Source organism: Leucopleurus acutus, assembly GCF_964270905.1.
Source record: "Leucopleurus acutus genome assembly, chromosome: 2".
NCBI classification, from domain to species: Eukaryota; Metazoa; Chordata; class Mammalia; order Artiodactyla; family Delphinidae; genus Leucopleurus; species Leucopleurus acutus.
Genome location: NC_139143.1, coordinates 176,899,130 through 176,915,719, shown reverse-complemented (window position 1 = coordinate 176,915,719; position 16,590 = coordinate 176,899,130). Strand labels below are relative to the sequence as shown.

General features: G+C 38.2%; 1 protein-coding gene across 4 annotated transcripts in view; it reads right to left on the bottom strand.

Annotated features, from left to right (window-relative positions):
* The window catches only part of USP48 (ubiquitin specific peptidase 48), a 66,563-nt gene that overhangs the window by 11,500 nt on the left and 38,473 nt on the right, over nt 1-16,590 (bottom strand). For all 4 annotated transcript variants that reach the window (XM_082833614.1, XM_082833615.1, XM_082833613.1 and 1 more), the window contains exons 13-22: nt 16,375-16,489; nt 15,324-15,454; nt 12,558-12,629; nt 6,105-6,229; nt 5,820-5,942; nt 5,462-5,523; nt 5,086-5,196; nt 4,389-4,519; nt 3,948-4,054; nt 1,603-1,707 (exon numbers count right to left, since the gene is read on the bottom strand). In XM_082833614.1, the coding sequence (XP_082689740.1) occupies nt 1,603-1,707; nt 3,948-4,054; nt 4,389-4,519; nt 5,086-5,196; nt 5,462-5,523; nt 5,820-5,942; nt 6,105-6,229; nt 12,558-12,629; nt 15,324-15,454; nt 16,375-16,489 (1,082 nt within the window). The remainder of the gene's footprint in view (nt 1-1,602; nt 1,708-3,947; nt 4,055-4,388; nt 4,520-5,085; nt 5,197-5,461; nt 5,524-5,819; nt 5,943-6,104; nt 6,230-12,557; nt 12,630-15,323; nt 15,455-16,374; nt 16,490-16,590) is intronic.

Below are 16,590 nucleotides of genomic sequence, written 5' to 3'. Positions count from 1 at the left end.
GAACACAGATATATATTTAGCTTTACAAAGTTTACCAGAAGAATAGGGATTCCCAACTGATTATTACACCATACTCCCACTAATAAACAAACTACCAATAAACTACCATGGTACTGCCGGCCAAGCAAATGAAAGAGAATGGAGTCCTAAATCAGGATGGACACAAACACTTCTATTTAAAATATATCAATGGAAAAAGCAAATACACTAGCTTGTAGATCTGACTTGAAAAATGGACTGTAGAGGAGATGGGAACATAAAACAAGTCGACAACAAACAAGGTTTGTTATGTTTGCAAACTCCTATTCAAGAGACATATTACTTAACTCAATAATCTCAAAAACCATCCCAAGGAACAGAAGGCATACATGTACATAAATTTTAATGAGGGCATTATTTATTATAGGAAAATACCCCACAAAACTGAAAACCTGCATCCCTATAAAATGTATGGATTTGGTTAGCACTGGGACAAGGGGGCCCTCCAATGCTGAGGGACTGAAACACAAATTTGGGAGGAGTGGCTGATCACGGTCAGCAGCGCCTGACTTTGTTCTTCCAAAGGTGTTTTAAAATCAACAAATGCTGACATATCTCTTTATGCCAGTTGGGAAGCTACAAGTAACATTTTCCTCAGGGAGACCAAGATTCAAGTCAAGAGTGCTTTTCAGACTTTCTTAATCACAGTTGAAAATGAAGTAACAGTATCAGTATGTATACACAGAGAGGCCAAGAAACCCAGATAATCTCTGCTCTGTAACAGATACAGCAGATGGCCATTTTATCACTTTCATTCCTTCAGGGAGGATGCTAACCATAATCCGACTACACTGTTTTTTAGCAGTAAAGAAAGAACACAAATATCTCTAATTAGTTAATTAAAGCTGAACTCTAATTAGAGTAGAAATTCCATGAATTTAAGGTAAATCTAGAATATCCTGGTGTATAATGGTCTGACTTTTTGAGAAGCTAAACTTATCTACATCATATATCAACCAAACATATGGCCACATTATTTCCTGTTCTTGACATTTTTCTCCAACATCACTGTGAACATGCAGGATATAATCAAGCAACCAAATAAAAGGGGGTAGAAATACCATAACAAAATACACAGAAAATAGGTAATTTTAATAGAAGAAAAATGAAAGACTAATGCCGATTCTAGTCATTTGCCTAACATGTAAGAGACCCGAAAGTCTCTTCTATAAACTCCAATATTATAAAGGCTACTGTGTGTTTTCCTTGTAGTCAGGGAATCTGAGTTTAATAATTTTTTCATACACAAAGATTCCATGATTAAGCAACAAGCCAAGATATGGGTTAGTTTAAGTTTTCTTTCCAGGTAAAAAGTGAATCATTTCAGTATATTTTAGCCTTTCTGGCTTAATAGCACATAGTAACTCTAGAGTAATGTAGCCCATGGCTTTTCGTGAGAAATCAGGGCAGCTACAGCATGCTACCCAATGCAGGAAAGCGGGAAAAAAAGGGGTCCTGAGAACCGACATCCTGCATAGGCTACGCAGAGATGTCCAAGAGCTTAGAGTGACTGCTCTCAGCACAGCAAAAGGTGTAGCAATGAAGAGCAGCTTCAACACATACTTGATTAAAATCTGGATCTTTTTCTCCATCCGGTTTAGCTTCTTCCTTATCCTCCTCTGTTTCAGAACTACTCACATTTAGCTCTGGAGCTGAATCCTTCATCACCTGAATGTATCAGGAAAAGACAGAAAAGTAGGTCAGACCCTAGGAAGGCGAGCTATGGAGGCTGTGGGGCTTTTTTTTTTTTTTAATACATTTATTTATCTATCTTTGGTTGCATTGGGTCTTCGTTGCTGCATGCGGGCTTTCTCTAGTTGTGGCGAATGGGGGCTACTCTTTGTTGCAGTGCGCGGGCTTCTCATTGTGGTGGCTTCTCTTTGTTGTGGAGAACAGGCTCTAGGCGCATGGGCTTCAGTAGTTGTGGCACGCGGGCTCTGGAGTTGTGGCTCGCGTGCTCTGGAGCGCAGGCTCAGTAGTTGTGGCACACGGGCTTAGTTGCTCTGTAGCATGTGGGATCTTCCCAGACTAGGGCTCCAACCCGTGTTCCCTGCATTGGCAGGCAGATTCTCAACCACTGTGCCACCAGGGAAGCCCAGCTGTGGGGCTTTGACTGGCCACCTTTATCAAGAGGAAGCACACCTTTTTCAATGGTGGGGTAATAGATCAGATAGAGGATCAAGACTCAAGGGCTCTCTCTCTTTTCTGTGCTCTTTTAACATGTTGGTTCTTATCCTATGATTTATTCTCGTATTTAATGTGTTTGCCATAAATGTAAGCGGTCTCTGCAGAACAGTTATCAGATTTTACAATGATGTTATTTTGCAGAAGTTCAAAATTGCTCTACATTTTCCCTAGTACACTGATCGTCAAGCCTTTTCAAGTTCAGACAGGAGTCCCAATGCTCCTTGAGACTGAGAAAATGAAGGATGGATGAAATACTGCTATCAAACTAAAAAATAATAATAAAACTTTACCTAAATTGGATACTATTTTGCACTAGATACCAATATATACATGCACTAATAGGTACAAAAGATATAAGAAAATTCTAGGGGAAAAATTGAGACATTTTTACTCAACTTCATTTTCTCAGCAAATTAGGAAATGAGGCCTTAATTCAACTTGTGAAGCAAAACCCTAGACCATTAGAGCATAATTTGTAAGTTACCCTTCTAAAATAATGTGTTTGGTAACTATCATCAAATAAAACACATTCTATTTTGTCTTTAATTCCCAAAACCTTGGAATCAAATTAACAAGATGTCCAGAGATATAGGTCAGGATCTACCTAAGAGCCATTCCTAATATGGTGAAAATGCTCCAAAAACAATCCACAGCAACACCCCTGCTCCCAAATTAAAACCCAATCTGTCTACTTCACCTACCCTTTAATAGATAAAAAAAAATGCAAGAGGCTCTAAACTGGCCGTCCTTCTTTCCGTTATGCCCTTACCAACTCCAAACGCAATGGCCAGGGTGACTTTTTGAAAGCATAAATGAGAACACACCATGACCTCTCTTGAAACTCCAGTGGCTTACATCTACGCTTAGACTAAGATCCCAAATCCTTGGTGTGATGTATAAAGGCCGATAAATTTTGATCCCTCATCACCTATCACTTTCCCTCCTTGGAAGAAACTTCTCTCTAGACCAGTGCTGTCCACTGTGGTAGCCAGAGGTGACACACGGCTATTTAAATTAAAGTGAATTAAAAACTCAGTTCCTCAAGTCACCCTAGACACATTTCAGTGCTCCACAGTCAAATGCGGCTAATGGCTACGGTGTAGATACAGAATATCTCCATCACTGCAGAAAGCTCCACTGGGCAGTGCTGCTCTAGATACAACTTACTCTGTTGCTTGAGCACATTAGGCTTACGGTTTTGCCTGCACTACACGTCACAGGCTGACTCTCTGACAGTTAATGCTTAGGTAAAACAACTCCTCCTCTGACGCACCTTTCATACCCATGCCCTATCTAACAATGCACCTCCGCCTCTATCCGTCTCTCGCTTTACTTTGCTAGATTTCCTTCAAAGTACTTGTTCTTGTCTGAAATTATCTTATGAATTTATGGGCTTATTCTTGATCTACCTCACTAGGTACAAATATTCTTGACGGTAGGTAACTTCTCTGTCTTCTGCACCACCTGTATCCCCAGCACCAAGACCATTCCTAGCACACAGCTGACAATCAATATTTGTGTTTCGATTCATAACTGACTAGATCCACATAAATCACATAACTATTCCTTTTCAGTTCTAGTCCAATGGCTCCGCCTGCACAATCCCCTCCCACCAAAAAACAAAAATAAGGCAACCCTAGGCCATCCTCAGTGAAAATCCAACAGCAAGTCAAAAGGCAAGCTTGATCATTACTAGGCACGACCACAAGAGGGACTGGTACCTTCTTATTATCCACGACTTTATGGACGTAGATGGTGGCTTGAGTGTATTCACGCAGGTCCCTCTGCTGTTGACACAATAACCCTTCTCTACATTCTGGACAGAGTTCTTTAAAAAAAAAAAAATAATAGCAGTGGTTGAGGAATTACTGTCAAAGAATGAAAGATCTAAAAGAACATATCAGTTACCAGAGTGTATTCATCAAAATATTACTCATATTTTCTGTTAACTGTTGTATTCTATTGTATGCAAATAAGGAAATCCATTTACTGTCGACAAACATACTAATAATAAGGTAATTATATGATACTTCCCATCTGCGGAATATACTTGGAACACCACATGATCTTTAAGTAGAAAATACAATATTGACATACTCTTTCCTTCCCCCTTAAAACGCCAACTTTTAACTACATAAACCAAGAGCGATATGAAAACTTACTAGGCTCAGAAATATACTGTGTTTCTGAAAGGTTTGCATCTCCTCCTTCAGTTCTCATGATTTTAATTACATGATCCACGACAAAGAGCTTTTGTATCATTTGCCACTCACTGGGCCATATGAGAGCTATACTGTGCAAAAAAACACAACATGCTTTAAGACACAAGGACATACTCCATCTCTAAACCAGAATTATCAAAACCAATATTTAATACAAATAAATTAAGAAGGAAAAGATACATCAACAAGGAACAGTAGCTTTTTCATACAAAAAAATGTTACAACAGCAGTAAAACAAAATGGACTGAAGTTATCAATACATGGATCAACATGGCTAAACCTCGAAAACTGAAGTTGAGTAAAGAACTTAGCTACAGAGGGATAAATTCTATATGATGTAACCTAGAGGCACTGTCCTGGGTACCAGCAGCTTGGAAGGAGAAAGCAGGGCTCCAGGAAGGAGAAGGGAGGAACAAGAGCAAGGTAGCCTCAGGCAGCCTCTTGATTTTTATGGAGAAGCAGTCTTTTTTTTTTTTTAAAGGCTAGTGCTCCACCTAGCAGAGAATACCAGAGGAAATAACCCCACAATTCAAACAGATTCTTAAAACAGACTCTTTATGTCAGACGAGAAACTTCCTAAACACGTTCTATTAATCACTAGAAGAAGAAAAAAATCACATGAAGAGAAGAAACTCACAGTTTAGAATCTTCTTTGGTCATGGAAGCAAATGTAAACATGAGTCCCCCGTGAGGACACAGAAGAGCACTGTTTCCAACTGATGACACAGGACTACACCTTGTAGGTTTTCTACTCAAATGAAACAAGGAGGATCAATATACTTCACTATTGCATGACTAAAGAGAAGATTTTTTTACGATGATTATTTTTAAATTAGAGATATATTTTAATGATAGTAATTAATGTGTTTCTCAGGATTATTCATTTAGATTATTAGAAAATAAAACTTTCAGTATATGCTAGTAAAGGTAAGGTACTACGATCAGGATCCATGAATTCTTAAAAATAATGAAATCAACAATAAAAAAGGAAATAGAAAATTTTTGGTATATACCTAACAAATTTTCGCCATTCTTCTACAAAGAACTGTGACACAATGTAGAGGACATCCGTGTCCTAGAACAGAAAAATCAGATGAAAGTATCCATTAATTCACTGCATTCTTAACTTAAATCCTATAGGGAAAATGTCTCCATATACTGTGGTTTTCCTCTTTCAAGCTTCATAAATAAAATGGAAATACAGCCCTCTACCAAGCAACCAGAACTAAGAGTAAAATCCCCGGGATAAGAAAACTATACAAATGAGAATTAGAGAAGCTCTCAGTTGTTCTGAAACCACTGTTCATCAGGAATTTGGCAAGGGTCTTACAAAGGTGAGATGAATTCTATCCCTTGTGGGAATCATTATACCTCTGGCCAGTTACTGAGACATGGTCTGTTTTTGTCCTGGAACAAATTTGGAAGAGAAGTCTTTTGCTCATTTGCAATCATCTTATGCAAGGCTTCATTTTCTTCTCCTTCTCTTTCTAAAATCTGAAAGAGAAGGAAGCAGGAAGCAATCAACCATCTCCTGCTGACAGCACAGGACCTGCCTCCTCCCTAACCCCTACCAAGAGTGCATGTCAATTCTCCTGGGAAGTCAATCCAGGGAGGTGGCATTATAATTTCCACAGATGTCAGGACAGCGTGCAGCACCTTGCACTGTGAACAGCATTCTTTGTAACTTGGAAACTCGGGAGCCTTTGGGAAGTACTGCTGCAGTTTGCTCCAAGCCTCTTTAGAAACAAGCCTTCTTTCATTTTCAGATATGCATAACTCCCCTAAGTCAAAAAGGGCGGGGGGGGGGGCCGGAGTAGAGAGAAAAGGTTAAAAAAAAAAATCAATATATACCCTCCAAAAATCTATTTTATATTTCTTAAACTTAAGACAAATTTGTAGGGCCTCTTTTCCTTCTGTTCTAAAGTACTGTAATTCTCTCTCTCTTTCCTAAGTTTCAAAGTCTCTAAACTTTTAATTTCATCTAATTCTAAAGAAGCCAGCCATTCCTTTGTCCTTAATCTAGGCCTTTCTTCCTACCAGTGAAGGAAGCACTAAAAGGGCTTCCAGGGATCCTGGTGTCCCTGTGCCACCCCAGGGGTTGTTTAACAGTATTTCGTCTGTATTTCATCTCCGCCCACATTCAAATGCCACGATTTCCTGCAGGATGTATTTTCTCTGTTTTACCTTATTACTTTACTAAATTCATCCCGAATTGAAATGCTATTTTCAAAGTTGTGTGAGACTCACGCTTAAATAGTAAAGCAATCTACTGTTCAATCGTAAAACCATTCCAGTCAATTGACTATTACTACTGCAAACACCCTGAACCCCGTGGGTCTTTAAAAATCCTAGAAGAGAATAAGCAGGGTGCTAGTCACCACTACCCTTCATTTCCTCTGAAGATCACAGGAACGCCCAGATGGCAGTGACCCTCAATCTCAGCAGCTCCTCCTCGGCTGACTGATACTTCCGGCATTTCAGGCCCTTTCTCCTCACTCAACCCCTCACTGTGCTTGTGGTTCCAGTTTCTATTGCTTCAGCTGTTCCCAATAGATAATTAGTGAACTGCATATAGTACCTATATGGTTCTTTACCCAGAAAACCATCTTTAAGTTTCCAAAGGAAAATGTGTTTCTACCCCCATTGGCAAGATACTTGCCTGTTTACATGAGTAAAAAAGCCAGGGGCTTTCTAAATGCAGTATCCTGATACTTTGCTTTATGTGTTTTATAACAATAAATAAACCAAGAATCAGAGAAATTAATACACCCAGGGTCATAATGGAGCTAGGATATGAAACCAGACCTCTCTCATCTAAACCCCATAATTTCTAATGCCTCAAAATGCATCTTCTTAACTTCCATCCGTCACCTCTTGTTGAGCTTTGACTGATCCTAAGAAATGATTACTTTGCTTTAATATACTTATTACCAGAGAAAATAGATCACAATGTAAAAATTAACTTTATTTCTGAGTAGGCTGTTAACAAATTTCCTCTGAGGTTATGAAAACTTACTTTAAAATGCTATCCTGGGGCTTCCCTGGTGGCGCAGTGGTTAAGAATCCGCTTGCCAATGCAGGGGACACGGGTTCGAGCCCTGGTCTGGGAAGATCCCACATGCCGCGGAGCAACTAACCCCGTGAACCGCAACTACTGAGCCTGCGCTCTAGAGCCCGCGTGCCACAAAAGCCCTTGCTCCGCAACAAGAGAAGCCACCGCGATGAGAAGCCTGTGCACCTCATCGAAGAGTGGCTCCCACTCACCGCAACTAGAGAAAGCCTGCGCGCAGCAACGAAGACCCAATACAGCCAAAAATAAATTAATTAATTTAAAAAAAAGAAAGAAAGAACTCCAGGGCAATTATACTTTTTAAGTGGTTTCCTTTTTTTTAAGGGACCGTTCCTCTGTATATATACGTTATAACCCAATCTGGTTCATAAAGGGAGAATATAGGAAACAATAATGCAAATACACAAACACATATTTTAAACAGGATTCCACAGACTCTCTGGATACACTGCCTCTTGTTTTGATGTAAGGTTGCTTTTACTTTATGACTGGCTGTATTGTAAGATGTGCATTACTCAGGTAATTAGAGAAGAACGCAAGTTTATTTCTAAAATCAGCAATGTATCTTAATAAGTCACTTCACTGCAGTCAGAAATTAAATACTGCAGTTAATATTAAATACTTCCAAGTCAGTATTAATCAGAAAGTCCTCTACTCTACCCCTAGTCATGTTTCTAAATTTAGTTTCACATCATTTTAATAAGTACCATGATTTAATGTATCTGAATAGTTTGACCTCACCACAATAAACTTTTACTTGTGACATGAATTTTTAGAAATTAGACTAGTATCCTGCAATATATAACATTGCTTCTTAAATCTTAAAAGAAAGCCAATAAACTAAAATCATTTTGTAAGCAACATCTCCCAATACAAGATCAAACTAGTCATGAGAGATTGAATTCACCAAACATAATTCGATAACATAATCCCTGAAGATTCTTCAGGTAAAAATAGAAATCTAGTTAACAATGAGTTTAGATTCTGGATAAATCCCCTCCCCGACAAAATCTAGCTCAAACTCTAATACTTTGGGGGCACACAATATCCAAAGAACTTGTAAAAGAATAAATTAAAAAACTACTCAGCTGCTTAGTAAACAGGTATAATAAACAAGGTAGTTAAGGAAGTTGTTAACCATTAAATGAATATGAAATGGATAAGAAAGCCTGATGGATAAGGAATATCTGCAGTAAATGCTAAACTCTATGATAGTAGCCAATCATATAATGGAATATATAATCCATTATTAATTCAAACAAAATCCATGATAAATATACACAGGCTTTAGAATATAAAAATGCAAACATGGACTTCCAGATAAAAATGTTCTTTTCTTTCGTTTTTTTTTTTTTTTTTTTTTTTTTTTTTGCGGTACGCGGGCCTCTCACCGTCACAGAGCACAGGCTCTGGACGTGCAGACCCAGCAGCCATGGCTCATAGGCCCAGCCGCCCCGCGGCACGTGGGATCCTCCCGGACTGGGGCACAGACCCGCGTCCCCTGCATCGGCAAGCGGACTCCCACCCACTGCGCCACCAGGGAAGCCTGATAAAAATGTTTTAAAACTGCATTTACTTCCAGTTCCTCCTGAAACACCATTAAACCACAGTAAGGGGACCTTTTTTAAAGATACAAAATCATAATGATGGATAAAAGAAAACAGATGGGACAACAGGAACAAATATTTTAGAAGCTTAAAGGTGGATGGATAAGACAAGAAAAATGAATTCTAAACTGACAAAAGAAGTAACCCAATTTACTACACACTAACCCACTTACTACACAGAACTGGCCCCACAAATCCAGGAATTAGGGGTACCCAGAAGAGAACAGACTAAAAGACTATCTAAGAGGCAGTTAAAATTCTGAGTTGCCCTTCTATACATCCTACAGATACCTGCCCCCGCTATCCACAAAAGACAACACAAGCTTCTCTGATGATATAAAACCTAAGGCCTCTGCACTGGGGGACACAAAGCTGAGATAAGAGGTAGTGCGCTGAGATGCGGATAAGTGAATGTTTCCATACAGAATGCAGACTCCCAAGCCCTCCTCTTTACAGCCCTGGAAGTGACAGCCAGCTCTGCATTTTCCAGGCAGGAGAATGAAAGATCCTTATGGAGAAATCTGAGCAGTCCAAGAAGGGATAATCAAAGTGAGAATTCTCCAGTGAAATGGCCCAGCCAGGACACCCAAACAGGGAAGCTGGCAGTCCCCTGCCCTCACACATGTGCATGGCTTCCACAGAACCCCCCGAGCAATAAATGAATTAGGACCTGCACAGGGTGAGGTGTCACGATGCTGTGGACAGAGATCTTAACAAGCTACCAAAAGTGGAAGGGACAAAAACTGCCTAAGAAGGGCTTTGGACAAATGGTACATTGAAAGATACAGTAAGTCCTTCAAATTTTCAAAGAAAAAGAATTTCAGACAATTATATAACTAGGTGAAACCTATGCATTAAGTGTGGTACCCTTTAGCAAACGAGTCTCACCTCTCTGTGCCTCCATTTACTTACTCATCAGTACAATCGGTACACTAGTAATACTGACCTTTCAGGGTTGTTGTGTAGATTAAATGAGTTAATATCTATACACTTAGAAAACTACTAGGCACAAGGTAAACATTTGATAAATGTCTATCATCTGTTTGCTATGACGACCATCACAACATCTCAGGAACAAGTTTTAATATAAACCTAAAGAGTGGGGTAGGTTTTAAGTGAAGTCCCGTATCCTGCACCTGTGGACATGGTACACTGACAGGTGACGTCCGCAAAAGCAAGAGTTGAGAACTATGCTTTTTAAATGCAAGATAACAAGGTACAGCAACAAAATTCCACTGAGCTGCAGATCAAGCTAGAAGATCTAAAAAAAATAGCTCATCTACAATTTCTGACAAGCTGAGGGGAGCAGCATAAGTCCTGAAATCACTTTCAGCTCTGCCATGCTTTCTAGTCAAAACTGTAAAACTAAAATGACAAGATGAGAGAGGTGGGCTGAGACCAAATGTCAGTGAACGAAGGAGGAAGACAGTCTGAGTTCTGGCATTGTTTCACTCTGCTAAGCAGCACCAAGCATGAAAACTTAGTATTTTACTACAGATTCCTCAACTCTCAAAATGGAGGCACTTATGCTATGTGCACATCTATGCTACAAATGTTAAAAAAAAAAAAATCCACATCCCAGGATGACCCTTCACCCCCACTTCCTAGTTCTGTAGCCAGTAAATGAGAATGCCACTCAGCTAGTGAAGTGCAGTGAGACTGTGTCCAGAAAGATAGGCACACAAATACAACTCAAGTGACAACTACTATCACTAGCACCACCAGGACTCTTCATAAAAAACCACTAGTGTGGGGACTTCCTTGGCGGTCCAGTGGTTAAGAGTCTGTACTTCCACTGCAAGGGGCGCAGGTTTGATCCCTGGTTGAGGAACTAAGATTCCGCATGCCGCGCCGCACCGGTGTGAATGAGGGAAAGGGTGAGGCATCATGTATGGGTTCATAATGAGGCAATGAAGTAAGAACTAAAATAAGGAATTTATTGGGACCAACAAGAAGTCTGAGTATTAGGCTCAGGCATAAAACTGAATGAAATAATGCCATTTGCATCAACATGAATAGACCTAGAGATTATCATACTAAGTGAAGTCAGAGAGACAAATACCATGATATCACTCATATATGGAATCTAAAAAAGAATTATACAAATGAACTTATTTACAAAACAGAAATAGACTCACCAACAGAAAACAAACTTATAGTTACCAAAGGGGATGGTGGAGGGGGAATAAATTAGGAGTTTGGGATTAGCAGATATACACTACTATATATAAAACAGACAAACAACAAGGACCTACTGTATAGCACAGGGAACTACACTCAGTATCTTATAATAACCTGTAACGGAAAAGAATCTGAAAAAGAATACATATATGTATAACTGAATCAATTTGCTGTACACATGAAACTACTACAACATAGTAATTAACTATACTTCAATTAAAAAAAAGAATTCTGAGTATTAGCAATACATTAGCACACAACAAGAAGTGCAAACGTGTTAACAGATTCATCACTGACATCCCAGCTTCTCTGGGTCCAATTTTTCTCAAGGTGGAGTTAGAAAAAAAAAAAAAGTGTGAGTGGGGAACTTATACAGTAGAAGACTTTGAGAAGTAGACACCATTTTGGCTTTCAGAGGGCTGACAGAATGGCAAACCATGTGTCATATATAAGGAGTCCTTCTCAAAAAAAAAGTTATTTCAAATGAGCACTCACTAAAACCAAATAAACACATAAACAAATATTCAGGATTAATACGGATTAGGAAATTATTATTAAGAATATACAGTACACAGTAGCTAAGAAACTAAACCAGAAATAGCCCTAAGAAGAATATACAAATGCTGTTTTCGAAGTGTTCAAATTTGGACAAAGACACAGACACATAAATGGGAAATAACTGAAATTCTTCTCCTTCAAGCTCAGAAAACCCTTCAATGTGACAAGTGACAATAAGTTTCTTCACTAAAATATGGGGAGGGCTCCCCTGGTGGCGCAGTGGCTGAGAGTCCGCCTGCCGATGCAGGGGACATGGGTTCGTGCCCCGGTCCGGGAGGATCCCACATGCCGCGGAGCGGCTGGGCCCGTGAGCCATGGCCACTGAGCCTGTGCGTCTGGAGCCTGTGCTCCGCAACGGGAGAGGCCACAACAGTGAGAGGCCCGCGTACCGCAAAAAAAAAAAAAAATAATAAAATAAAATAAAATATGGGGAAATTCTATTATTTTAAATTTTTTTTGCGAGGAGAGAGGGAAATGTGTGAGAGGCATTGGCTTGAAAGTAGGCAGTAGAAGCTAACAGCTGAAAAGGGCAAGAGAATAGAAACATTAGGATCATGAACAGTTTAGAAAACCAGTTGCTCTACCATGGCTGCCATATTAGGGCCTGAGCTCTTGAGTGTAAAATATTTAACAAAATATGTATGATATGCTAAAGTAAGGCTAACAACAGAAGTTTTACATTATCTAGCTTACCATGTGGGCACAGAATGTCTTCATTAAAATTTAATTCTTCCTCCTCCTCTTTTCTTTCTTCCTTTGATTCATCTAATCAAAAGAAATACAGATAATAACTCTTCTACTGTTGTATTTAAATTTCAAAGTAGCAAAGATACTACTCTACACAATTTCAAACACAGAAAACTTTAAAACATTTTAAAAATTAGACCCAAGTGATTCAGCGCAGTCCTGCTAAGAAGTGTTTCATTTCTTTCCCTTAAAGGAAAGAAAAATTTCTGAACGGCAGTTTTGCTTTTTAAAGATTGGGGTTATGCAAGAAAATATGCATTTTTTCAAACTGAAAAACAGTTTACATATCCTTCCATCAATTCTAGTCAAGGTATTCAGATTACTGTGTCATAAACCAGGATAATCATCTACATGTCATGTCACTTTCATCCATCAACTCTTTAGGGAAGAACAGAAAACTTTAGAAGGCTAATGAAATAAGGATTTAACATTTCATGTCAAACATATATAATTTTTAAAAAATTTTTAAAATATAGATATAATTAAAACTTTCCTTTTCCTATTAACAGTTCTCTTTCAACATCTGCTTCTCCTACTTGTCTACACTGTGACACTTGCCAGTTTGTACTTGTGTATACCAGTGAACAGGATCAAATAGAAGAAGTCCTAAGTAGCGGGATATTAGAATTCTTATTCATGGATTTTCCAGGTTAAGCACATAACAGACTTTTAATACACTTAATATACATAAAGAATATTTACTAATCATTAAAAAGCTTAAGCAGAGAAATGGGCAAAGGAAAGACATGACCAGATAACTCTGTCTCCTGCCTGTTTGTCTGTGTCTCTCTCTGTCACATAATGTGAAAATTAGGCAAAGAAGTAGGTACAAGGACACATTTCCGGCATCTGTGTTTACATACTAATTGTAAAAAACTGAAATAGGTTAAATAAATATATATTCATACAATGAAATGTATGAATTTATAAAAACTGTTTTGGTAAAGGATGATGCACAACTGTGCCAGTAACAAGCACCATTATAAAAAGCCACTATTTACAGGGATTATACCTGGTGGAAAGGCTTTTTTTACTTTGTTACTTCTACTCTGCTTCAAGCTTTTAAAATCTTTGAATGGAGGAAGCGGGAGAAGAGGAGCATTTTACTCTGAAAGCGACATGAAAAATATTTTTAAGCTAGGACATCAAGGCATTTTCTATTATGGCATCCAACTTTCCTTAAAATGAAGGAATTCACCGGAATCTAGAACATGACACAAATCAACCTATCTGAAACAGAAAGAATCGGTGACATAGAGAACAGACTGGTGGTTGGGGTGGTGGTGGCAGCATGCACTGGGACTTTGGGGTGAGCAGATGCAAACTGGTATATACAGAACGGATAAACAAGGTCCTGCTGCAGAGCACAGGGAACTATAGTCAATATCCTGGGATAAACCATAATGGAAGAGAATATATATATGTATAACTTAGTCACTTTGCTGTAATTAACACAACATTGTAAGTCAACTATACTTCAGTTTTAAAAAAAAAAGGGCCACTGATATGTAAAGAGGCTTAAAAGAGCACAAAATATTTAACATACTGGGTCACGTCACACTAAAAGTATGTTTTTAATCTTTCTTTTTAGTGAGGTGGTTGATGTACAATATTAAATAAGTTTCAGGTACACAACAGTGATTCACAATTTGTAAAGGTTATATTCCATATATAGCTATTATAATATATTGGCTATATTTAAAATATCTTTTTTAAATGATAGAATAAAATTGAAACAAATGTTAAGTTCATGAAGTACACAGCACAACAAAATACTTTAGCCAAAAGAAAAAAATCACTCATCAAATTTGAAAATGTTTAAAAAAAAAATCAGTTTAAAATTATTAGTGGCTCTAGTGTTTTTACATTCTCAAAAATAAAGCAGTGATATGGGAAGATCCACACCAAATAAAATGATACAAATGTTCAAATGCAGAAAATACAGAATATTTCAGTAAAAAGGTTAAGAATATTAAAATAATAAAATATATGTATATAAGTACTAATATTTGGAGATAATATTAAGTGAAATAACTGCTTATGGATCATTAATTGTATATGAATTAGTAAACTGATCAAACTACTGATTTCTATTTTAAATCTAAAAGGTTTTAATGTTTTAATTTCCCATAATCTTATAAAATACTGATTACAAAATTAGAATTGAGTGGTTGACTTACATTAATATAATTTCCTATTTAAAAGCATTGCTTCAGAAAACTCAGAAGAATTTATAAGTAAAAAGCTATTCAAAACCTGCTTCTTCTCCTGGATGAAAAATGCACAAGTTCAAGCACATTTAACTTGACGAAGTCAGCCCGTTGGCGTGACTAATAATCTATAACCAAAATGTACTGAGCTAACAACATACTATGCAATTTGCAGCAGACTTGCCTTTCTTAAAAATTTTAGCTGGAGCAAAATTAAAAGTAATTTTGCTTGGGATTAACTAGAGAGATCCTAAGCCCAAAGCAGGCCATAAGGAATGCCTTATGCCATAAGGAATGCCTCTCTTGAGCTGTTGAGCCCTTGCTCACTTTCAATAGCTTGTGAGTCTTTTTATGTGTTCTGAGACATTTTTGAGAGCTTTAGACTCCAAAAAATTGTCTTAGAAATTACGTGGATGGGAATCAAAACTATTTTACTACAAACAAATGCTTACAATTTTGTGGTATGATTCACAACCATCTACATACAGGTTTTAAATACTACCTTTATTCAAGGTGTTGCCATTCATTTTCCCACTGCTTTGGTCTGCATCGCCATCTTGCTCATCCAACTGTTCAAGAGCTAGCTGACGCCAACTGCGTAAGGAGGATTTCCCTACCCAAAATCCATCATTGCTGTGGAAGAGAGAGAGAATGTAAAATCATGCAAGTGACATTTCCTAATGTCCTTCTCCCTTCTTTCCTTGTAAAGGCCACAACTAAACTGAATTAAAATGTTCAGTATTTGCTGCTGTGCACACAATTTTTTTTAACCTATTTCCTCATTTTGGCCATTTTCACTCCTCATATTAAATTGCACGTATAGAAAATACTTTGCTTCCATCCTAAATCTTACCCTGCTACTCCTAACCCTCATTTAAATTTATGCCAATCACACCAAACAACTGGCCACTTTCCTTCACTTGATTACTACTCAAAACTGCATATAGCTGACCCTTCAAATGCATACAGGCACTCACATATATATACACAAACACATTTAGGCCACTCAGGAGGCTGTTTATGGAATGACCCCAAACAGTGAACTAGATTGATATTTCTTTGGGAAATATACAACTTAAATTAAACCCAAACATCATAAATGCCACCTGAGTCCAGAGGTGCTCTACAGAGTGAGGCTCAACAAACTCCAAGAAGCCTGTATGTTCCTGACAAGGATGCACCACTGGGTACCCCTGGTTAACAAACTTACTTCAGCCTCTCTAAAGGGGACACCCCAGGCCTGCTAGAATGGTTTTCCAACATAAGTATTCCACAATTCCATGTCAGAACACAGGCGAGCACCTTGCCTTAGCTTGTTTAGGCCTCAGATGCATATCTCTGCTTCAACCTTTCTAATGGATGGAATACAGCCACAGGAGCTGTGCCTCAGCCCTCTTTATCTTTGCCACAGCAGCAGTCACCACAAAATTTACTCTGCTGTGGCCAACCACTCATCACCCTTCTTTCTTCCAAAGATCCCAAGTCCCTATTATCCACAAATAATAAGCTACTTGGTTTTTTAGCTTATCAAACAATATACACTGTGAACATACCCCTTTACTGTTGCTTTGAGCAGATTATTTACAGTTTTATAATCTTCATTTAGTTGGTTCTTCAGACGCAACACACGACAACGTTCTACTACACATTCCTTACACAGGGCTTTCACTGAGACAGAAAAAACGAAAGGGAAGAGTGTATTCACATACAGATTTCCTGTTAAGAAAATGTTTTCAGCACTTCATAAAACAATGAAGAATTTTAACCCA